The 23,861-nt window shown below is 41.5% G+C and overlaps 1 protein-coding gene across 3 annotated transcripts in view; it reads left to right on the forward strand.

Moving 5' to 3' along the window:
- Nucleotides 1-839: 839 nt before the first annotated feature.
- The window catches only part of nedd9 (neural precursor cell expressed, developmentally down-regulated 9), a 31,507-nt gene continuing 8,485 nt past the window's right edge, over nucleotides 840-23,861 (forward strand). Inside the window, exons 1-2 of one of the 3 annotated variants that reach the window (XM_067495653.1) lie at nucleotides 840-972; nucleotides 17,276-17,695. In XM_067495653.1, the coding sequence (XP_067351754.1) occupies nucleotides 17,282-17,695 (414 nt within the window). In that variant the 5' untranslated portion in view covers nucleotides 840-972; nucleotides 17,276-17,281. Of the gene's footprint in view, nucleotides 973-4,139; nucleotides 4,335-15,368; nucleotides 15,388-17,275; nucleotides 17,696-23,861 lie in introns of those variants that run through there. The other 2 variants (XM_067495643.1, XM_067495660.1) reach the window with 2 other exon arrangements.

Here is a 23,861-nt window from a genome sequence, read left to right on the forward strand (position 1 = left end):
GTCGCTTAGTACTGATGCCAATACAAATCTTCCTCTGGCCAGTGATTGTTTGACTTCTCCGCTGAGGTTTAGAAGGAGGGATTCGGGGCTGCAACTCAAGCTGGTGAGGAAACATTTCCAAGAGGCTCTCTAAATCTTTCATTCCTACCCAACAACAAGCAGATAATGCATGTCAGGCTCGAGTTGAAACCATCTGAGATGACACGCCAGTGGAGCCTGACACTAATGGACTTCAGTCGTGCCAAATGTTGTAAAATGGGGATAAACAACCTTTTTGGCTTTTTTTTTTTTTTCAAGCTGCTTTCTTCCAAAGCACTGATTTACACAGAAGGGAAAATGAGTTGTGTTTGTCATAGGAAACAGGTGCTCGCATGCACATAATCACATGCCATACACAGAAAAGAATAGCCCCCCTGCTCACTTGTGGCCCAGAGAATGGTCTCCAGCTGGGCATGGTGTACATAAACAAACAAGGGTTTTGAGTGCCCTTACAAGAGGCATTCTTCTGAGGATATGACTGTGCACAGGGGACAATAAGAGCTGATAGGGTCCCTCTGATTGTGATAAATGAGCTGACACAAATTGGAGCATTCGGAAACACAGGAGAGGCAGGCTAATTACAAGTGATTTCTGCCCTTTTAATATGGCTGAGCTGCGGAGAACATTTACTTCCAGGCAGACCCACATCAGGCCTGGGTACTTCCTAACTCACGAGAAATAAATGCAGGCTAGGATGCTGCACACAATGTTTGTGCAAGTACAAAAGAAGCACAAATGCAAGTGAAGAGAAAAGCTGTGTGCGTTACAAAAGGTGTTAGCAGAGTAATGTAGATAGAGAGGAAGGCTTGCCTGCTTGTTTGTTTGATTGTCAGAAAGCAGCCTGGGTGTTTCTTGTCACCTCTATCACATACTGAGCTGTGCCAACGGAGGTGACATCTCAATTTTGACTGCACTGCCTTTGCTCGAGTCCGGGTAAGCTCTAAAAATAACCTTTTAAAATATCGTAGCCTATAAGTTACTCTTTGTTGTGTTGTTAAGTGTCAAGAATTAATTTTAGTTTGCATTTTTATCTGGTGGGGAGAATTTCAAACAGAAATGTACTATGCTTCTCCTGCATGGTTAAGCATAAAATGCATACATAAACTGTATGATGCAGCGGTTTTGTGTTTGGCAAACACAAACACTTCCTTCTTGATGTATATAGTTTTGGCAAGTAACAATATGCAGTTTTGTTTTATAATAATATGATCAAATGATTTCATGTGTTTTATAGAAAAATGTAATTGTAATCAGACAACGTTTAGATACAGATTCTATTTATTAGATGTTCAGCTAAGGAAATGTGCTTTATTTCTAAAGAAAATTTAATTCAATTTCTAAATAAAATCAAATAAATTTCCTACCTAGTTTGCAGCTTTACATGTTTAACCCTCACAAACTTTGCTAAACCAACCTTTAAAACATGACTTGCAGCAGATTACGCTCCCAGAATTCAATATCTTTGTTGTAAAAATTCAGTCTCATTAGATCTTTCCTGAATATAAATTGAATCTTTGAGGCGTGAGAAACAATGCAGGAAGAAATAGTGATATATAATTTTTACTGAGTCCTGCCTAAACTAGATTTTACTAGCAAGCAAATACTGCTGAGTAAAAGTTTTCGTAATGAGTAGTATTCATGCAAACCAAAGCTGTATTTATTGGTGTGTAAATACATATTTTGTTCACCTGCGCTTTGCAGTTTAAAAGTGCTGGGGAAAGAAAAATGCTAAGACAAACTACACCCCTGAAAAAAACTCATTTTTATAATCTTTTAAAACCATTTTATATATGTACTATTTAAGAGCATGAGAGCTATAAGAGCATGAGAAAGAGGTACGCTGAGTGTTAGGTAAAAAAAAAAAACAGTTGTCACTTGCCTTTGAAGAGACAGAAACATTTCCGCTGAGAAACAAATGCAACATAATGACACTTCCTTTAGCACTGTGGGCTACACCATTTATCAGCAGAACAACCAAACATATTCTCCATTACAAAGAGCCACAAGAGCGTCCCGTTGTGTTTCCAGCAAAATCGTGTTCTGTGGCTGACGTGAAGTTGTACAGTCTCACTTTTCAGAATCCACTGTTTACACTCTTAAGAAGTAAAGTTTAATTGCATCACTAAAAAGCCCATGACGCAAAGTAAAAACATGTTTTTACTGTCTTTTAAGATATTGTATTAAAAATCTATAACCGAACGCTCAGCGTTACAAATATATTTAGATGTGACTGGAGTCTACCTGTTACAAACTGAACTGATTGGACATACAGTCATCCGCCATTTTATTAGGTACACCTTACTAGTACTGACTTGGATGCCCTTTCATTCTTTATGGCATAGATTCAACAAGGTGCTGGAAAATTTCCTTAGAGCTTTTGGTTCATATTGATGTAATTATGCAGTGGCCACCACATCCCAAAAGTGCTCTATGGGATTGAGCTCTGTGGACTGTGCAGGCCATACGAGTACAGTGAATGCATTGTTATTCCTGCTGGAAGCAGCCTTGAGAAGATGGGTACACTGTGGTTGTAAAGAGATGGACATGGTCAGCACCAATACTCAAAAAGGCTGTACTATTTGAACAGCTCTTAGTTGGTAAAATACCATCCACAGTGTTACAAGATGAGATGGATCCACAATTTCATGTTGTTTTCTCCAAATTCTGACCCTAATATCCAAATCTTACAGAAGACATCAAGACTCATCAGACCAGACAATGTGTTTCCAATCTTGCACTGTCCAGGTCTAGTGAGTAAATCGTAGCCTCAGTTTCGTGCTCTAAGCTGACAAGAGTGACATCTGCTCTTCTCTTCTGCTGCTGTAGTAAGTAATCTTCTGTAAGGTTCGACATGTTGTGCGTTGAATGCTCTTCTGCATCTCTCGGTTGTAACGAGTGGTTGTTTGAGTTACTGTTGCCTTTATATCAGCTTGAACCAGTCTTACCGTTCTCCTCTGATCATTGGCATCAACATTTTCTTCCAGATAAACTGCTGTTCACTGGATATTTCCTCTTTTTCAGCCAGTTCTCTCTAAACCATAGAGATGGTTGTGCATTTAAATCCCAGTAGATCAGCATTTTTTGAAATAGTTAAAACAACAGCCACGTCACATTCAATTTCACTTATTTCACCTTTCTTCCCGTTTTAAGAACCACAGTAACCTCAGTAGTTAAAGACTGAAACCAACACAACACTTTCTAGAGTTAGCTGTTCAGGTCAGGAAGACGACCAGGAAGTCACTGTTCCAGAACTTAGAAGTCTTGCCAGCTGTTTTTGCTACAGCATCCTTCCATCCATCCATCCATCCATACACCCTGGACAGGTCTCTACTCTATCTCAGTGCCAACACAGAGGGGCATCCACAGGCAGACAACCATTCACACTCACATTCACACCTAAGGGCAATTTAGAGTCACCAATCAACAGCATGTGTACAGAATGTGCATGTCTTTGGACTGTGGGAGGAAACCCACACACACACACGGGGAGAACATGCAAACTGCACGAAGAAAGGCCGCAGTCTGCAGGAGCATTTGAACCACCTCCAGCTGGGAGGCAGCAGTGCTAACCACTCCACTATCATGCTGCCCAGCTTACTGAATTAACTTTTCCAAAGAGGAGATGTCTAGTTTTGTCTAGATTGTTGTGTCTATTTTGTGTTTGCTTTGGGTCCGTTTGTATTTGTTTAGCATATTTTTGTGCTCGTTGTTTGGCTCTTTGTGGTCATGCTGTGTGCTTGTGGTTGTTTTGCTTCACTGTGTTTGCTTGTGTATTCATCTTTCATTTGATTGTAATCAGTTTGCATCTCTGTCAGTGACATTTTGCAGTCTTACCCCCTGGGCCCCTTCATGCATGTATGCCCCCAGGAGATATAATTATAGATGTGAAGAGAATCTTTTTTTTTTTTTATTAATCCCTATCCAGATACATTTGTATTATTTTATAAGAACTCTGCAAATAAACGTCTCCGCGGTTTAATGACGTAATTTTTGTAACACATCAGTGGGCGGGGCCTCTGCATGTTGGGCGGGGATTGACTGCTTCCCTGGGCCAATCAGCGGACGCGTTGTGCCCCCCTTGTCAGAGCGATTCAGTGTGGTGTAGAGGAGAGAGAGCAGCCGTCCGTAGTCAGAGAGATTCCACCCTGCTTGTTTCTCCGTGTATGAAGCTGCGGATGGCTGGTTAACGCTCCAGACCCCCGGTTACTCAGATGTGTCGGTCTTTGGTGCGATAAAGCGGATATTTCCTACTTTTTACCGGAGCCACAGAGAAGACGCACGATATGAAATACAAAGTAAGTGAAACGCCACAGGTTCAAACGCTGGTTTCTCTTTCTGATCCTGTAATTTTGGGAAAAATGACAACGAAACTTTTTTTTTTTTTCGTCAGAGAAGTCGACGTGGGTGCTGGGAATGTGAAACTTTTTCCGCTGTGGTTTTGGGCAGTTATGAACTTCTTTCAATGAATGCGTCTGAATTACTTAAATATAGCACTGGATGAAAAAGGAGGAAACTGCACTTATCAACTGTGGTGTGATGAAAACAGAAGCCTGTCATGTCTCTACTTACATATTTCCTTTTTTTTTTTTGCATGCGTCTGATTTGAAGGTCTATCTAAAGGCTGCAGTTATTGCAATAGCAGGGGCGTAAATAGGGCAACCAGCTTCCCTGCCTTTGAGGACCCCTCACCCCCCTTTATAAAGTACACATAGGAGCAGAAAAACAAAACGAAATGCTGTCTTTGACATATATATTGTTAATTTGAGCTATGATTGACATACCAGTGTCCCTGCTGCCACTAAAATGGGAAGTTATTGTAAAGGCTTTGTTTGGTGATGAATGATGTCATTATTTAATACTCTGCCAAGTATCGAATACTTTCTCCATTTGATCTGGTCTAAGGCCACATGAGGAAGTTTACACTTGTAAATTGTGTAATTGTATTGTTCGAGAGCACCAGGTGTCTTCAGCAAATGTATTTTTTTAATCAACGACCTAAATCCACCAAAATTCTATTGACTATAATATAAATATATTTTTGAAAATATCATAGTTATAGCATTTATGCTGCAAAAAAACAACCACTTTTCTGTCATCAGGGCTGTTTATGGATGATCTTATTACAATGGTAAACTGAGGTAATAAAGGAATAATTACCACAGCATAAATGTAATAAAAAGTTTACGTTTTGCATTCCAATCTGAGAATACATTTTAATGAACTATTTTAATGTAATGTGGCTTTCACTTAAAAAGAATCATGCCCTCTGCCTGCCTTCCTGTTCTTCGTGGCCTTTGTGAACCCCTTGGATTGTGTCAACAAGGTTTATTTTTTTTATGATGTACAGTTTGTTGCAACTTTAATGCAGCCACAAGGTGGCAAAAGCCAGTGTCTTCTTGTGCGCATCCCAAGTCTGGATAAATGCAGAGGGTTGTGTCAGGAAGGGCATCTGACGTAAAACGCATGCCAAATTAAACATGTAAATCATGACTTTCACACCGCATCTGACGTCCATAACGAATCAGTTAGGGCCCAGGTTAACCACGACCGCCACCGGTGCTGTTGACCTACAGGGTGCCGGTGGAAATTGGGCAAAGGAGGAGAGGTAGTCGGTGTGAGAGAAGAGGATGCAGAAGATAGGGTTAGATGGAGGAAGATGAGTTGCTGTGGCGACCCCCCATTTTTCCAGCTGGTACCAGAGCTTGTAGATCATACTTCAACTTCAACTTTTGATGGCTTGTGAACCCATGTATTATTATTTAGCAAAAGAGTTGGTGCCACACATGCTACTATCTTTTTTCCTTGTCTCATTCATTCACTGCCTCACGATCACCTAGGTACTCTCTCTGTAATGCACAGGTGTGTAAGGTGTTAAGATGGTTTAAGGGTCCAAGGGCAGTCACTTCAAGTTTTAACTGGCTGTTTTCTGAAGTGTGAAGTTGCTGTTTGGCACAGCTTTAGGCTTGAAATAGTCCAAGCTGTAAGTTTTTAAATCTAGTGTCACTCTTCAGCAGGGTTTGGTTGTGATTCGAGGGCGTGCACCTTGCGTATCTGCGTCATGGTCCTGACTGACTCATTGTCCTGCTAAGTACAGAGTTCACAGAGCTGGAACAGTCGCGGATGACGGTGATGGGTTGGGCATATCCAGTGAGCGTAGCAACGATGACTTTTCATAGTTGAACTTTTAATAGATTTTTCTATTTTCAACCTGAACGAGGTGATCGGTTAATAGATTTGACCAAAACCAGTGTTTCCCAGCTGTTGTCTATAGGGAGGAGGTCTGTGTAGCCAGCTCGCTGATGTAAAACTGTGCCACATTCAGGTGAGCTAGTAAGAGCTTAGAAACCAGGGCTCTGTGCTTAGAGACACTGCCATAACAAAGCAGCCTGGTGGGAAGTAGGAAGGTATTAAAGCAGCCAGAGCAGCCTTGTCTTGGTTATATGACACATTGGATGACAATGTGTTTATCAGCTTTTATGCAGGTCAACCTCTCACAGATCCTTGGTAAATAGTGCCAGGGTTTACTATGTCCACTATCAGATGTTGGCATTTGGTTTTCATGTCAGCCGTGATAAATTATTCACAGCTATATTAAGTGCTTGCTTCCACACACAGCGGTAATGTTTCAACACAAGCTTAACCAGGTCACCCTGGTGGATGGTTCCACACGTCACGCGTCCTGAAGCGAGGCGCTACAGTCTGGCCCAATGTTGCCACCCTCCTCCCTCACATCAGGAGTAGTTTCCAACAGGTGTTCAGGTGTGAAGGGAAGGCTCGTCTTCCATAGGTCGCCTAATGCGCGTAATCCCCCTGATAGGTCTGCACGACATTAGAGGGCCTCAGGGATTTCAGGGGAAAGAGCGTTTCAGATAAAAGAAAAATAGGCGACAATTCCTGAGATTTAAAGGAACAGCACACCTTGCAGCGATAATGTGGAAACTTCCCCACTGTGTGAGGAAGGTTCTTAATATGTCAAATCTTATCTCAACAATTTAGGATATTTGCTCATTAATACCCTGGTCAAGTGTTAACGTTTGAAAGCTGCAACAGCTGAAACTAGATTCCCCTTAAACTATTTCTACAGACATGAAGAGCAGCAAAACTCAGCTCCAGTACCTCAAATCATGATGGTTTACTTCATACAAATGCAGCCACCTGCTGGCATCACTCTGTTTTATTTCCATTGTTGTGAATTCTCCAGTCAGTTCATTTACTGTAGCAAAAATTCATTAATCTTAGGAATTTAACACCCATTCTGTGTATAAACCTACAAAGATATAGGGTGTTAAATAGTGAGGTTTGTAGGTTTACACTTGGACTGACTTTGATAATAGTGTGAATAAACTTTTTAACTGAAAAAGCATCTTGAGTCATATTTACCAAGACATTCTACAGGACAACTGTCAGTGCTCTCTAGTGGCAGATTATTTTAGTCACCATAAAAACCTGCACCAAGCTAATATTTGCGGGTTTTTCAGTCACTATAGTTATAAAATGCATTTCCCAAAATGTCAAACTGTTTCTATAAAGTGTTGTGATTCAGCTTTTCAGGGGAAAATGGCTAAAAAAAGCTCCACTGACTGTTAACTCATTCCTTTGTAGCTGATGTAACTGTTGCAGGAATAGCTTCACAGCCACAGAGAACAGTGATTAGGTGAACCCACACTCTGGCCAAGATGTGTGTGTTTTCCTCAGTGTTTCTTTTTTTTTATGGGTTCAGGTTCCAGGAATTGGTCCAAAAGCAAAGGGAGCTAGACAAGAGTGGAGTAGACATTGTTCTGAGGGGGGAAGGAGGAGGAGGAGGAGGAGGGCTTGCGATGCTGAAAGAGCCAGCAGAAAATGAAAGAGAGAGGAAGTTGTGGGGGGAACAAGAGGGCAAACAGAGTTGGGTGGGGTCGGGGGGGGGGGGCTCTCATTCTCACCCTGGGGGGGGGGGCTCTCATTTTGACCCCGTGAGAATGAGAGCAGTCCGAGCGATGGTGCATGGGAAGGTTGTTCAGAAGATGCACATGATTGTTTCAAGGTGCCCCTTTACATAGTTAATGAGGGTAGTGGTGGGGCATAGCAGCATCTCTTTCTTTATGTGCTTGTGTGCGCGTTTGGTGGTGCAGAGGGTGGCATTGTATAGAGAGGGCACTTGTAGAAAGAGACATCGGTATTTTCCTGAAAGACGATAAAATGTTATGTTTAGACAAAAACAAAGAACTCTCTCTCTTTCAATGCACTGTTTAAATGCAACCTCCTGAGGAAACCTCTGCAACTTTTAAATCCATGCAGAGAAATGTCTTTTCCACTTTTTCTTTTTCTAATGTTCCTGTCCTGTCATTTTATCAGTTTGAATTCAGCACAGACCAATTATCATTCCAATGCCTGCTAAGGCATCATGGTGTTGTCAAGCTGCGACGCTGATTTGTTTTTGTTTTTTCACTGTTTTCCGGTCGTTTTTGTGCAGAATTTCTTGTCGGTTTTCCTCAATTTTGCTCCTGTGCTGAATTTCCAGTGGCTGTGAAGACCTTCTCCCCCAGTGAGAATGAATAGTGGTCCCTTTACCCCCCCCCCTCACTGCGCTCTATCGCCGTGAGTCAGCCATTAGCATTTGAAAACGGTCAGCGGGGAGACAGACTACATTGTGTGTGCATTTCCAGAGACAGAAGATAAGGGAGGTACAGAGAGCCCAACTAACCAACGTCACCAACAATGCATATTATCATTTCCATGTTTGACCTTTGGCGGAAATAATTCTTCCCACCCCCACTTCTTCCCCTGAGGAATGCCAAATATTTTGCAGGGTCATCTCTCAAAGTGCAGTAAACTGCTGTCAGTCTGGTCCATCTCTACAAAGAGTCAGTCCACGGTAATGAATTGGCAAAGGCAGTTTACTTATTAGCTCTGCAGTCATTGCCTCGGTAATTCAAACGCTGATATTCAGAGATGTGAGAATTTGCTGCTTTTCAGTGTCCTTGAGCCGGGGTGCTAATAATTCTCATTATGATTTACCCGTTGTTAATCTTCAACCTGTTTGAAAAAGTCTCAGAACGACTGACACAGACTGTGTCTAAAGGCCAAAGACTAGAATCTTTACGCAGCACACACTTAAGGATCGTCACTGCCGACTGTCATCCCAGACTGAGCCAGACTGCCACCGACAAGGACCAGCTGGGTCTGATCAGTCCTCAGCTATGTAATCTGTGTTTTTAGTGTAGGCACATTCAAGTTTCTGCTGTAGTTTTGTGATTTCTAACATTGTTCCAGCAGCTCTCTGAGAACAGGTGTGAACGTGGTGCATTCACCTGTCTGGTATTTGTACAGGTGCAAAAAGTGATAGTGAGTTTCCTATGCTTTATTGAGGCTTCAATAGGAAAACAAAATGTATAATTTGGTCTTTTTCTATGAAAGATTTCGCAGTATTACTTTTGAAAGAACAATAATAATAAGAATAGAAACAAGAATAAATTCTACTGTTAGCATTTTAAAGGAGTAGAGACATTTACTGCCTTTAAACCTCAATGTAGCTGCAGGAGAAAAACATCTATTTGCATAATCAGTCCATCTTTTATGTTGTTTGGTTCCAGTTTCTAAAATGTTTAGATCAGCTGTTTTCCCTCTGTTTTATACCAATAAAGTATTTGAGTTCTTTGATTATTTGTCGGACAAAACAAGACATTTGATGAGGGAACTCTGAATGTTTTCACATTTGTCTTTTATATAGTGTACTTTAATAAATCAGTTAATCAGAACTGCTCATTTAGTGAGTTGCTAATGTAAATAATCGTTAAAAGCAAAGTTAAAAGCGAAGCAACTCATCAGTTGCTGTTTTTAAAAGCACTGAAGTGTTAAAAAGGAAGAATCTTTCCCTCCAATAAACAAAAACCTCCTTTTATGTCAGAGCCTTCATGTTTCACGGGGAGAAGATGGCAGCCTCGCTTGTTCGTCTTTTTGTGCTTGTGACATCTTTGCGTACCGTGAAATCGGGGGGACACTGCAATGAATCTCCATCTCATTGGCTATTCCTAAATGTAAAACCATTCAATGTGGCCCTGCAGAGATACCATGAAACATATTTCTCATCTCAGCTAATGCCCCCTGGAAGGATTATCGTTCATCTCTTGGGGGCTTACTATGATGCACTCATGTGTGCTTGTTTGGCGTCGATGCCAAGCTTGGAAAATAATCCTCATCATCTCTGCTTGACCAAAAACCTGAGAAGTTCTTTTGGCTGGTGCCCCATGAATACCAGCCATACTGTTGTGTTTTGATTGTTTATTTTATTTTTCAGGTTTTTCTTTTTTTTTAGCTCTGTAGTTGCGGTAAATTGTCTTTTTAGGTCAGAGGTCAATGTCAGAAACTAAACAAAAGCCCTAGAGCTTGCAGGAAGTCACAACCTGCTGCTTTATACTATACAAAGAATGACGTGGCACAATATGAGAGGCAACATTTCACAACATGCTTCCCCAACAGGCCTTCCAGTTCTCAGGATCCATTGCACCTTTAGGAGAATACTTCCAGTGTGGCTTTCATGTCTAATTATAGGTTGTACTTGGTGTCAGCGCCAGAGCGAGGGACTCCAAGCTGAAGAATGATAAGACCGGCTCGGTTGTACCATGGATCTCTTATGGGTTCGGCGGGAGGCAGGAAATGCTGCAGGCTAAGGAGGAATTAGACAGAAACGAAGGATGTCAAATTACCTAGTAGTTTATGGGACAATCAAGAAGTTAAACTGACTGGGATGAAGGGGCAGAGCTAGGAGGAGCTGGATGAGAACACTCATTTTACTTAAGGAGTTACCCAAGTCACTTCCTGTGGGTTAATCTTTAGTGTGCGATTCAACAAAAGCAAAGTCAGAAAGGAAGAAACACTGAAAATAGATTTCAAACTCACTGTTATGCACCATTGGGTGCACGTGTTTGCCGGAATACAGAAGATTATCTGATTATCCTCAGGCAAATTCTGGATTTATAGTTTTTTAAGTCTTGTAAGCAGGTTTATGGGCATTTTTGTGGGGAGTGTAAATCCCTTTTGTCCAAACATATTTGTTTAATGTCTGTGTGTTCAGATATCACTGACTAACGGCTGTGAGACTGACGGAATGTTTGACCCAGATTGTGTCATTTGGATTCTGATTGTTTTTCAGGACCTCCTCCACATTATGGCTGGTGGATATTGTAGTGGTTATGAACTGTGCCCTACTGTTCCATCTTGTTGATAGAGGGATAACTCCCTGCAGATTTATGATCGTAGGCCTCGGCCCCTTTCACTTCAGGCAATATCTTCTTCCTTGCCTTCCTGAGCTTCCAATACAGTTCAGACTACAGACAGTAGAGTCTACGCTGTAAGTCTAAACAGCCCTAATGGTGTAGTGCAAATTATAATTTTCTGCCCAAATCAATTTCCACCTTCCCGATTGAAGAGGAAATGGTCTAAGTGGGTGGTAAGCCATCTAATCTGGCAACATTGCCTGCAAATTCCCACCGCACTATTGTCTATAGCACCATATTTTGTTATGTGACAATAAAAAAAGGGCTGCAATTACTTTTTTGTATTATTGGTCATTCAGTTGGTTATAATTTCTAATATTTGATCAATAAAACATCAAAAAGAACCATCAGAAGGAGGATAGAAAAGTGTCCTAGAGCCCTACGTGATGCCAGCTCTTCCCTAAATTTGCCTGAGCATCAGTGCAAAATGCCCAAACATTTAATTCAACACAGCAAATTCTCATACTCTTAGATTAGAATCAATTTCATATTCATTCTGTGAAGAGTGAGGTTGAGGTTTAAATCGCACCTTTTACAGAGGACTGTTTTTATATATAGTATTTAGAACTGTTTTTATAAGTGTTTTTAAATCTATTTATAAGTTTTGTCTTCATGGGAACCCCATAACTGTGACACAGTTTTAGTTATGCAGATGCACTGACTAAACAAATACATGTCAAACTCAGATGTGAGCATAGTGGTTTGTCACTGCTTGCAGTGTGGTTAGACGCAACATGGCGCATCATATCCTGTTTGGAGAGACAGTTGCCAGGCTGTCGCTGTGTCGGGGTGTGGAGATTTGTCTTCGCAGGCATAAATCACACATGAGAGAGTGGAAGGTAGTGGGTGTCGTATTTACATTGGCAGCACAATGATCTTATGTGCAGCTCTACACAAAGAATGACGCCTTTTCTAATAGCTTGGAGGTGCTGGATGAGCGGCGTCTTGCTATTTGTGGCTGCATCACGACACAGAAATATGGATAACTAAACAATTAGGCACAAGCCACCCGTGACACAAACAATGGATTTTTCTGTGTAACATCGCTCGCGTGGCTAAAATACGCCATTCATTGATTACACTCCAGGCCACTGTAACGCTTCTGTATCTTAAGTATTGATTTAAAGCTGCTTGCATAAGATGTCAATCAGTCACTGTGAAGCAGCAGGGCATGTGTTGGATCATGTTTCTCTGCATGCTGAGGCTTAAAAATGACAGCTCCAAACCCTTTTCCACTAGACACATTTGTAGAAATAGAGGAGGTGGCATGTCACAGAGCCTGCTGTATAATTATGTTAATACAGGGCCACTGGCAGGACTTATAAAGAGGCTGTAATGAGAGGGTCACCCCTTCCTGAAAAGTGTCCAAATGAAGAAATTACCATGTACTTGGAGCTCCGGACCACTTCCCATGAGCCCTTTCTACCCAGAACCCTTCACACGGCCCATTTATTTGAACTGGCTCTCACCCACAGCAGGCCGCACTCTGAGGAACGGCTTGTAAAAGTCATTAGGTCCTCATTATCGTCATTACTATAATTATTTTCTATATTTAACCATGTGAAATGAGGCCAGATGAGTGTGCGTGAACCACCCCGGGACATGTGTTACAGTGGTACAGCCCTAATTTTCTCACCGGCTCCGCTGTCGCGATGTTCTTACAGCCGGAGCGTACCACTTTTTTGGGAGCAGGTTGTTTGTTTGGGTTGAAAACTTCCTAGTCTGTTTGAAAGCAGCACCACTCCCATTGCTATGGGGACATGTGTTTCTGTCATGTGGTGTGGTTGTGTTTTTGGATGCAGTAGCAGGGGAATTTGAGTATTTGTGAGCTTGTTTAGTCAAAGCCGCCTTCACTATTATTATTAGTAGATTGATGTGTACCCCAGAGAGGCAGAGCCAAAACCACCCAGGGAGCTGTTACTGAAAGCAGAGGTAGGGCCCAAATCACCCGGTGGTGAAGTTACATAAGGGCGTTATTTTATTTTTTGACTGGTCAGAGCAGGGGATGTTTGTACTGTTTGTGTTCAGGCGAGACGGTGGAAAAATGATGCCGTGTTGATACAGAATTGTGTGAGTCACGGAGAGGGGTCCAGACTGGAGGGGTGCAGAAAAAGCAACTGGCTGACTTCAGGCTGGATATTGTGCTCCAGGTGCAAATCCAGACAGTTCAGCTTTTATACGATTCTTTGCTTTTTTTAATGACAAAAACATCTCATGAGCCAGATGTTGGAGGGGAGAACGAGACTTGGAAGACCTCTGTGGAACAATATGCGTGTTTGAGATTTTTATGCTAATTGTATGTCAAAAATACAAACCGAGTTTCTTAGGGAAGTAATTGGGCAAAAAATCGGTTTACTGTGTGTTTTCATGTAGTCTATTATCGGAATTAGACATTTTCTTGCGAATAACATCTTGTTGTCAGTGTAAAGACACATCTGCCACCATGGGTTTTTCATCACGATTTGAGGTTAGGAGAAGAAACGCTTTGTATTTATATTAGGTAGAAGCAGAACGCCTCTCGCCTTGCCAACTTACAACAGATAACTTCCTGGAAACTCGCACTCATCTGCGGGTGAGGCAGAAGGGGCCCTCCCTCTCTCCCTGGCGGCCCACTGACTAATGACAAACACATGTGTTTATAGGAGGATCAATGGCAAGTGATGGAGTCGCCGTGTTGTGACTAACCAATGTTTACGGCAGAGATCTGACGCCCGGTTTAATAGTCAGTTTCACCTGCTCCGATTACAGTGGTGCAGCGGACTGAAACAAACAAAAAGAGGAGCTGAGTCTTCCCCCTCTGCATCACTTCAAATGGAGCTGCATGTAGCTGTTAGCCATTATAGCTAACAACCTATTTGTTCAGTGTGATTACAGGTGACCCCTCAGATTTATATCACTCATTAGGTTTAAAATGCACTCAAGTCGTTCATCTGTGATTCACTCTTCACAGGTCGAAGGGCTGTAAAAGTAATTTCCATTTATATTGTCTGTACATTTATCTGACCCCAAGCACAGCATTAATGACAACTAAACCACAATATGAACAAGATCTAGCGCATGAAAATGTGTCGAAGTGCTGAATTCACTGTGAAGCCGTCACTCTCGCTGTGGCAAACTGTGCTGCTTTTTCCCCCCCCCACAAACTCAAACTGAAGTCAGACTTCTGCAGAAATTCAAACGACAGCGATGTGCAGTTAATCTCTGTTTGTGCCTCTTACAAAGATAGTAGTAGTCCACCTCAGTATTTACATGTACATTTACTTTTATTCATTTAGCAGACGCTTTTATCCAAAGCGACTTACAAGTGAGGTACAAGGCAGCAAAGATCTAAGTCAAGGAGAAGACACCAAAGCAAAGTCCTATCAGAAAAGTGTTCACAGTTCACCAGATGCAAGTGCGAGAAAGAGCAGAAAGGAAGTTTTTTTGTTTGTTTTTTCAGTATTCTAATTGCTATAGGACATTTTGACATTTTGCTGCTGTATCTGAGGGGTCTGCGAGGGCCCCAGACAGATGTTGAGTTGACTTTATGACATTTATACAGTTATATCAGTCAGTGACTATTCATTAAAAACATGTAGAGATGTGTTGTGCAAGATTTAGCTGCTACGGTAGATAAAGTAATTCATTAGAATTCAGCATCACTTCAAAGATTTTAAGTCACTAGGTCAGGTTTATAAGTAGTTCTCATAAAATTAGGACGAGTCATAAAGTGTAAAGGTGTTAAACCAATGTTGAGTGTGTTTTTGTGTGTTGCCTGAATGTGGCTCTGTGTCAGGTGTTTAGCAGAATTGATCACAATGTGGTTTAGAGAACGGATGTATGGTCACAGTTTCCCTAGCACCTTTTTCTCAGCCCAGCTAATATCACCAATCAAGCGTAGTTGGTTTTCATTACCCGTTTCCTGTGTATTTGACAGCATGTGTGGCCGTGTTCACATGCGATTGGTGAAAGGGCACAATACAGTTTGCAGCTGGTTACAGGAATCAGCAGAGGAAGAGGAGCGTGATGAATGCTGGACGTGTGTTTGTGGCTGATTTAACTTTGTCTCTGCGCACGGAACAGAAATCCAAGCACAGGAGGTTTGATCAAAATTGTGGGTACATATTTGTTTTTCATTTGATATTCCTGTTGTGTTCAGACAATACGTCCACATGAAAAAGAAATCTTGTTTCGTTTTAATCAATTTTCAGAACCTGTAGCTGAAAGAATTTGCTTATTACTTATACCATCTACAAATAATCAGCAACTTTTTTAAATTGAATTGCTCATTTAAATTTTTGAATCGAAAAACCCTTAAAAGCTTTTCTATTATTCTGAGCTCTCGTATGACAGGGACGTCTTGTTTTACCTTTGTCATATATTTGTAAACGAATAATATTTCTAGATATTTTAGGTCAAAACAAGTGACATGGAGTGTGACATGGTAGCATAAAATTGCAGTGTTATATGGCAAATAAAAACATGGTAAATCAGCAATTTATAAACATTTCGCAGTTAATAGAGGTTGATGAATCTGATATTTTTTACAAGAAAAGTTAAGTTGGTGATAAGAATATAGAAATGTTCCTGCATGAGATGCACAGTTTCTGTTTCAAACTTGTACTTAAACGAATATATTCAATATCTCATTAGAGCTGCAGTAGTGATCACAGTAATCCGCATCTTGTTTCCTCATGGATGCTTCTGCCAGCTCTGATCAAATCATTGAAATGAGCACATGTCCATGTGTGCTCCCACTGGGGCGCCGATGACCTCTGGGGTCACAATCAAACTTGCTGCAGCTAGCTGGTGGTGGCATTAGGGGTGTGACGGCTGTTGCTTTGACATTGTACTCAGACAATAGCCAGGAGGGCCAGGCCTGCAGTGAGAGATGATGTGACAAGTGAGAGTTTCACACTGGAACTGTGTGAATCAGTAGCACAGAGTAGGACAGAGGAAGGTCATCAAAAGGTTCATAAAAAAGCTTCAAACCTGCAGCAACTACAAAGTGAGAAGGTCAAGGCATTAATAACAGACCACAAAGTAGGTACTACAAACTGAAACTAACTTTTATTTACTTGAAAGCTGAATTTGCAAGTCATTGCTTTAATGCAATATAGTTTCTTCTAATATATTTTACTACATTACTTGGAAACAGGCAACAAGTGAACAAACAAGGGGTGCATCGCTTTTTAGTGGTGTTAAAACATGAATCAAAGTGACGTTGTTTGCATGGACCAAAGACAAGCTGAGAAAATGAATAAACACTCTGCTCTTAAGGGTCCTTTGTGCAAGAGGCTTAATCTCTAATGATGTATGTATCCATATTATAATATAATATATGGCACTTAAATGGCTATTGTTGGCTCAGAGTTAGAATTGTGTGAGAATCAAGCTACTAAAAAGGAGTTTTCATGCACAGTTAACTCCTTCTCTGGGTGAATAAGAGCTAAAGGAAAAAGATTGATGCATTTACAGAGGCAATTAGACTTAAATGCCGCTCTCAGACACAGACGTGGCACACTCTGGGGCTTTTCCCATCTCCAAAATCTGTGGTTTTCAGTCATTATCCGTCAACCCTCACTGGCCCTTTAGATAACTGTGTCTCGGAGCAGGGTGCAAGCTGAGAAAATCCCATCAAGTTCAGATTTGGTTTGAGAGACATCTGGTGCAGAGCTGCAGGCTAATAGGAATCCTGCATGGTAATCCGAAGCGTAGAAAGAGGTTCACCAGCATGTTATTCACCAAAACATTTTAGCCATGCGAAAATGGAGAATTATAGTAATATAGTGTCTTAAAGAACTAGTTTTATGTAATACGTTTTATGAAATAGGAAACATCTCTTCTGGTCCTATTGAATTTGAAACCACATAAACTACTCCTCTAGTATATTTACTCAAACCTGCCCAGCAGTGTATGACAAAAAGGTGAACCTTGTTGCTTATTTTTGCTTTTTCTGTTAAGCAATTTGTGCTTAACTCTATTGATTTGTCTTTCTGCAGAACCTGATGGCCAAAGCGTTGTATGACAACGTGCCAGAGTCTCCTGAGGAGCTGGCCTTCCGTAAAGGGGACATCCTGACAGTTATTGAGCAGAACACGGGTGGCCTGGAGGGCTGGTGGCTCTGCTCCCTGCACGGCCGCCAAGGAATCGCCCCTGGCAACCGCCTGAAGCTGTTGATTGGGCCCATGTTTGAGGCCCAGTCACCGGCCACCACCGCGTCTGCTGCTGCAGCCCAGTCATCTCCACAGAGCTTTCAGCACAAGGCTGGCTCTAGAGTTCAGGGTCTCTACCAGGTGCCTCCATCCCTCCAGAGTCCACAGCAACAGAGTCAGCAGAGCATCTACCAGGTTCCCACAGGACAGGACATCTACAAAGTCCCACCAAGGAGTACGTTAGCAGCTGACAACACACAGAGCAAGGTGAGATGTTAGATTATATTTCTCTAGGGCTGCAATTAAAGTGTTAATTTCTTTAGCAGTGAATGTTACACCCTGAGCTGTTACCCTGCCAGTCTGCCACAATTCTCATGAGTGTGATTCGAAAGCAGAGAGATTGTGGGTCTGCAATGTGAATGTGGACAGGGTGTGCCATGCCATGTGCCTTACCACAGAGCAGGGTAGTGTTTTTGTGCCGAGCTCCCATTTGGCTCAACTTGTATATTGGCACACAGTGTGTAGCATAGCCTAAGACAAAGCCACAAAAGCGGCAGTGAATATGGGAATAACTTGTGGAAAAGCAAACAGCACAAAGCTGTTTTTGGATTTTGGTGGAGCCCAGCTGCCTAGTATTTTTTTTTTTCTACATTTAAATTCTTTATGCAGGTTTGCCGACAAACCCTCTGCACTTGGCTTACAGATTTATCGTATAGCTATATATACAATCCGCCAAGCATCGTGTCCATTATGTATATGGCTCGTTTTATTAAATCTCAGACAGCCCTGGGAAATAAAACTCGCTATAGCACAGAATGATGACCAGTTTGCTGTTGAGTATTACATTTGCTCTGAGACATGACAAAGAAATCATTTGGACAAATGTGTCTGTTATTTTTATTCATTTACACAACCGGTGGAATAACAAGCATCAATGATGCCATGCACAGCATTTAGTCTTAATAACAGACCTCATCAACATGTAGGTGAAATCAGGGGAAGACAATTTAAACACATTACCGAATGAAACTTTATTATGTGTTGCGTAGTCATTGGCAGGTGTGTGCTGAAACAGGGAGGAACTATTAAATACAGGACCCAGGACCAGATCAGCCCTGCAGGAGACAGATAGTAATTATATAGTGGATGAGCTTCTGATATCTTAAGGGTGATTTTTTTTTTTTTTTTTTTTTAACAAATCAGCTCCAGCCATCACAAAATGAGCTAAGGTGTACATTTTGCTGGGTAAATAGGCAGCAGGCGCCAGGAGCTTAGAGGACTTTATGCGATTCACTGCACAGGAGAGGCTGTGATAAAGTCAGAGCCAAAGGAAAGACCTGTCAATCAGCCTGCACATACACACATGCGGTATATAGCAGCACCTCTCTTTTCCACGAACAGGCTTTCAAGGCTTAGCTGTGAGGAGTGGCATTAAAAAGGCTTTGGTGATAACACGGAAAATTAAATGTGCTTCTAGTGTTTCATGGTGTTATTGGAGAGATTAAATAAAGTTTTGGACGTTGACTTTCCCTCCAATCTGTAGTTATCAAGGTGGTGCAAGTTTCAGTGGTTGTTCCTGTCTATTAAGTGGAAAGATTTTCCCAGAGTGTTATACTTACATCTGTGTGTGCACGTCCATAAAGGCCCTGTTGTTTTCCAGTGACGTCTGAGTGACAGAAGCACATAATGTGAATCTAGTCAATTTTCAATTATCCAGGAAATGTTTCTATGTTGCTATGTTTTCTGACATCAGTCTTTTTTTAGCGCCTTCTAGTTATTATGAACCAGTATTGATGACAGTCTGCAAGCACTGACTCATACTTTTTGCAGTGTGACATGCTGAGAGAAAAGCCATTTCTGCACTTGTGTGCAAAAATGTGCATGTAACTATGGAGACCGATGCTGTCTGTCTAGAGTTATTATGCCTTCATATTTTACTCTGAAGCACTCATCCCACACCTGCAGAGAAAGGTTCCCGTCACTCCTTCACTGTGTGTGTATGTATGTGCACCACTATATGTGGCCCTCCTGTGTGCTGCACATATTCTCTAGGATGCATCCTCGGGTTTGCATGCTAACCCTGCAGAGCAAACCCAGATTATTTTCTCTTCATGTGGTGTGGGGCTTTCTGGTGTATAAAGGCACACTGAGGTTTGGCGCTTTCTTTTTGTGGCCTTGTCCTTGGGTGACCCTCATGGGAGCTCCACAGCTTCCCCCTTCTCCACCTCTTCAAGGCCTCTGAGCTGGGACCATGTGGGGAAGATGCCTGGAGCTCTCAGCCACACAAAGAGCCTCCTCACATGGAGGGCTTGGAGAAGCTTTTCACTCCCTTTTATCACCCCGCTCTTCATCTCCGCTTGCTACTCTTGATTTCCTCTTTCTTCTTCAGCTCTGAAAGGTGTGTCTGTTTCGGTCTGTCAGTAGTTCTGTTTCCCATGTGCTTCCCCCTCTGACTCAGCCGCTGAGGTCACACTGTTCACAGATGGGTTGGGTTCAGAGTTCAAAGACTTCTACCAGAATTCTTATCTACTCCTACCAGACTGCCATTTCATTCCTCACTTCCTGCCTTGGTGAAGTCTGTTCCTTGTATGGGCATTTCCTCCATTCACTTTGTCATACCCACTGATCCAATCTGCTCATTGGTGCTGTAAAGAGCGAGGGTTGCAACAAAAGGATTAATAAACTCAAGGAAGTGCTCTGATAAGTGCTGGGCTACATGGGTGTGCAATCTACCTTGATAAAACTCCCCTTGGAAGTAACCATGTTAAGTGTAATGAATGGCTTGTTTGTTTGCCTCGGCCTTATTTTCTCTGCCTAATCATGCTCATGACCGTCAGAGCAGCAGATAAGTGAGTTATTTCTTCCTGCAGCAGGTCAGCTCCCTCAGACGCTTGTCTGCTCGCTGTTGTCACAGTTGTGATGAATCGCTGACCCATGAGATGTGACAGAGAAGGCGAGATCATAAATCAGTTGTACCAAAAAGTAATCAACTGTGCAGTCTGCATACTGAGAGGAATGTCTCCCCTTTAAACTTGAGAGATTGTGACAAAGTAGCAGAGGAAAAGGGAGAGAAGACGGGAAATGCTTCGCTGAAAGTTATGCTAGCTGCACGGCTTGGCATATTCAGATTGCCTTTTCATTTAGCCATCTGTCTCACTTAGTCTTAGCTCCATTGTTTTTCTCTGAGGTCAATATCTGTGGATTTTTACTTTGGCAAATAATCAGACAAAGCAAATTAAATTTCCATCCACATTCACATGAATTTTTAGTGCCAGTCAGTGAATGTTACAATGTTAATACGCTAAACATCCACAAGTTTAAACTGTGATGGATCAGCTATGTGGAGGTGTAAGGGAAAACATTTCATTGTCCAGCTTTTCGTTTTCATTTGTTAAGAACTATTTGTTGCATTAGAAGACTGAGTGCAGCACAATGAACGTCTAAAAAAAAAAAAAAAAAAAATAGGGCATACGTTTTCAAACAACGTAAGGACTCACACCCTGTCTATGTTGGCTGCCTACTCCCTCCATCAGGTAGAAACACCTTTGGTTTTATTGCGTCTAATAAAGTATATCTGACAGACCATAATCCAACCCTTGGTCTTGTTCTTTGTTAAGCTTTATGCTTCATTAAAGCATTTCTTATTTCACATTATCCCCTCCCCCTTTTTTGTCAAAGGATTGTCTCGTTGCGTTTGTGGAATATAACATCAAATGTCAGACATCTTTTAACACTACTTCTCTTCCCGTAATCACGCCATTGGATTAAGAATCTGCTTTTGATCACAGAGGATGAATGTTGATCCTTATTAGTGGCAAAATCAGTGTGTTCCCCTTTAAAGCTCCTCATTAAGCCCGCTGTCTGTTTGGGTTTAGCCACTTGGACGTGTTTCGGAGACAGCAGAAGGCCTCGCAGGATTCAAGACTTAATTACCAGCATTAATTAGCTTGGCACTTTAATAGGCTGGTGGCGAAGGGAAACCTTATCAAGCAAGTCTGAGAAGCAAAGGAATAAGCTCACAACACCGCAAGAGATGTGTGTGGGACTCTTGATTCAGCAAAGCAGAAAAAGGGGCAGGTTATTACAATGCAGAATCACTCCCTACATTTAGGAGACTGCTTTTACCTACCATACAGTGTGAGTGATTGCATGCTTACTTTGGTTCAGCTGGTTGTTCGGATTTCATTTTCCCCGCACTCTTGGGCGACCCTCATTAGATGGTGAACCTACAGTGCTGACAGAGCTAAAAGGTGGAAAAGGGCAGAGATTGACTGTCACCTTCCAGATGGATGGATAACAGGGAGAGAAAAGAAGATGATGGGATGTGAATAAAGAGATGGATGGATGAAATTCGATAGTCGCCACATCGCCGGCTGTGTCACCAGGTTTTATAACCTGACATTTGGTGAAAAGCCTCATTACACAGATGTTGACTTTTGTCAGCAGGTCATTAGTGGAGGGAAGTGTGTGCATGTGTATGTAACCAATGAAAAGGTGTGAAATGATGATTTCCTGTTTATTATTGCCACACACACACACACACGATTGTGAGGAGATGGACCAAATACAAATGGTTTTAGAGAAATATTATCCAATACTGAAACAGAGATGATACAGGTCAGCTTAATCCTCCATAGAAGCTTCTGCTGACATGGATTTTATATTTTTAAGATGTTTTTTTTTTTTTTTTTTTTTAAATCAGAGGATTTTTTTCATTTGGTGGTTTGATAGTGAAGGTGGACACTGTTTTCTAAAGTTTCCCAGAGGTGTTCACTTGGGTTAAGAAACAAAAAAAATGTTGTACAAACATTTTCATATGCACCATTTTCAGAGTTTCTCCACTTGTTTGAGCTTTTCCACCGTATAATGTCTGCAAAATTACTCTATTTGCTTTATTTAATGTGCAAATATTGTTAAATCCAAGAGCCCAAATTCACATATTTAAATATTCAAAGAGTAAGTAAAAGAGTCACATTTGAGAACGTAATATGAGACTATATTTTTAAAGTAAGCATTAATGACCATCTGCACTGACAAAAAAAAAGGAACATCATAACAATTTGAGGAAGGATTTGCTGTAAAACTGAAAACTTGGTGACTAACCTTTTTGCCAACTGGCTTATTCTAAAATATAGACTAAAAAGTTTCAGATTCATTCAAGATCGAACTCATTCTACGTGTAAAACAAGTTATATTATAATTACAGTTTTCTCAAAATCATATTTGGACAGCAGACATGAGCAGGACGGTAACACGATAACGTCACGTCGTGTTAATGCAAGTCTGGTGATTGATTTGTCGTAAGGACCTACAGCAAAGACCAGATTCTTCCAACACAAAAAGCTGCCCATTAGTACATAAAATTTTACCGAGGATATAATAAACTGATGAGGTAATTATGACGACGCCTCTCGAAGTAAAGCTGAAAAGTTGTACCTGCCAAAATCTGAACCTGCTCGGATGCTAAGTAAACACCGTATTGCTGAAAGAGCCATGAGTCACTCACCACAATTCGTAGGAGTGTTAACAAGGTCTCTATTTGTCTCCTCAGGGCACTACTTTAAACCCGATCCCTCTTTAGTCACCGTTTGCTCTGCCTCCTCCATGAAAGAATCCTAAAGAGTCTCTCATCAGAGTGTGAACAAATGTTTGCTCGGTTCTGATGTCATCACTCTCTGCATGGGCCGCCACCGGCGTTTGTGCAAACGCCAACCTCATTGGACGTAGTAGATTATTTACCCTTTACCAATTATAGCAGTGCCGAGCGACCTCGAAGCAACAGCCCGCTGGGTAAACAGAGGGTGGAGATGGGAAATAAATGAGCAGTGTGCATCTGTTAGGGGCTGAGAGGAGCCACTGACGGCAAAAGTGCTTCTCAAAGCAATGACATATACCTGTAGGAACCGTCACTGAGGTCTTTCACAGATACCTTGTTGCCATTTGCGTCCAGACATGAATTTATCACTAGCACACAGACTCAACCCACAGGGACAACAGACGGGCTGAAGTGACCTTTTAATGAGCATCATGTTAAAGTCTCCATCTGCTGTGTCTGGTTACATGGTTTTAACAGCCTTTTTTTTTTTTTTTATTCTAACATGTTTTTATGAGAATTAAAGTGTCTAAAAGTTTGAAATGAAGCACCAAGACATTCTAATAAAACTACAATAAAGACTAATTAATTGCAACACAAATGAGTGGGGTACCAACATGGAGGCAATGAGGTTGAGGGTACTTAAAGCTTCAGTATGAGATTTTTTAATAGACCTATGCTCCGAAACCTATTGTGCAGTGGAGCCGTCGAAGAACATCCGTGGCAGCAGTGCAGAGATTAAAAAAAACAACAAAAACAAATCAAATGCAGTTGCCTGAGAATCTTCAGAGCTTTTTGATTCTCACAAAAGAAACTCGTAAATGCTAATTCGGCATACTT

The sequence above is a fragment of the Channa argus genome, chromosome 1, assembly GCF_033026475.1.
Source record: "Channa argus isolate prfri chromosome 1, Channa argus male v1.0, whole genome shotgun sequence".
Classification (NCBI taxonomy): Eukaryota; Metazoa; Chordata; class Actinopteri; order Anabantiformes; family Channidae; genus Channa; species Channa argus.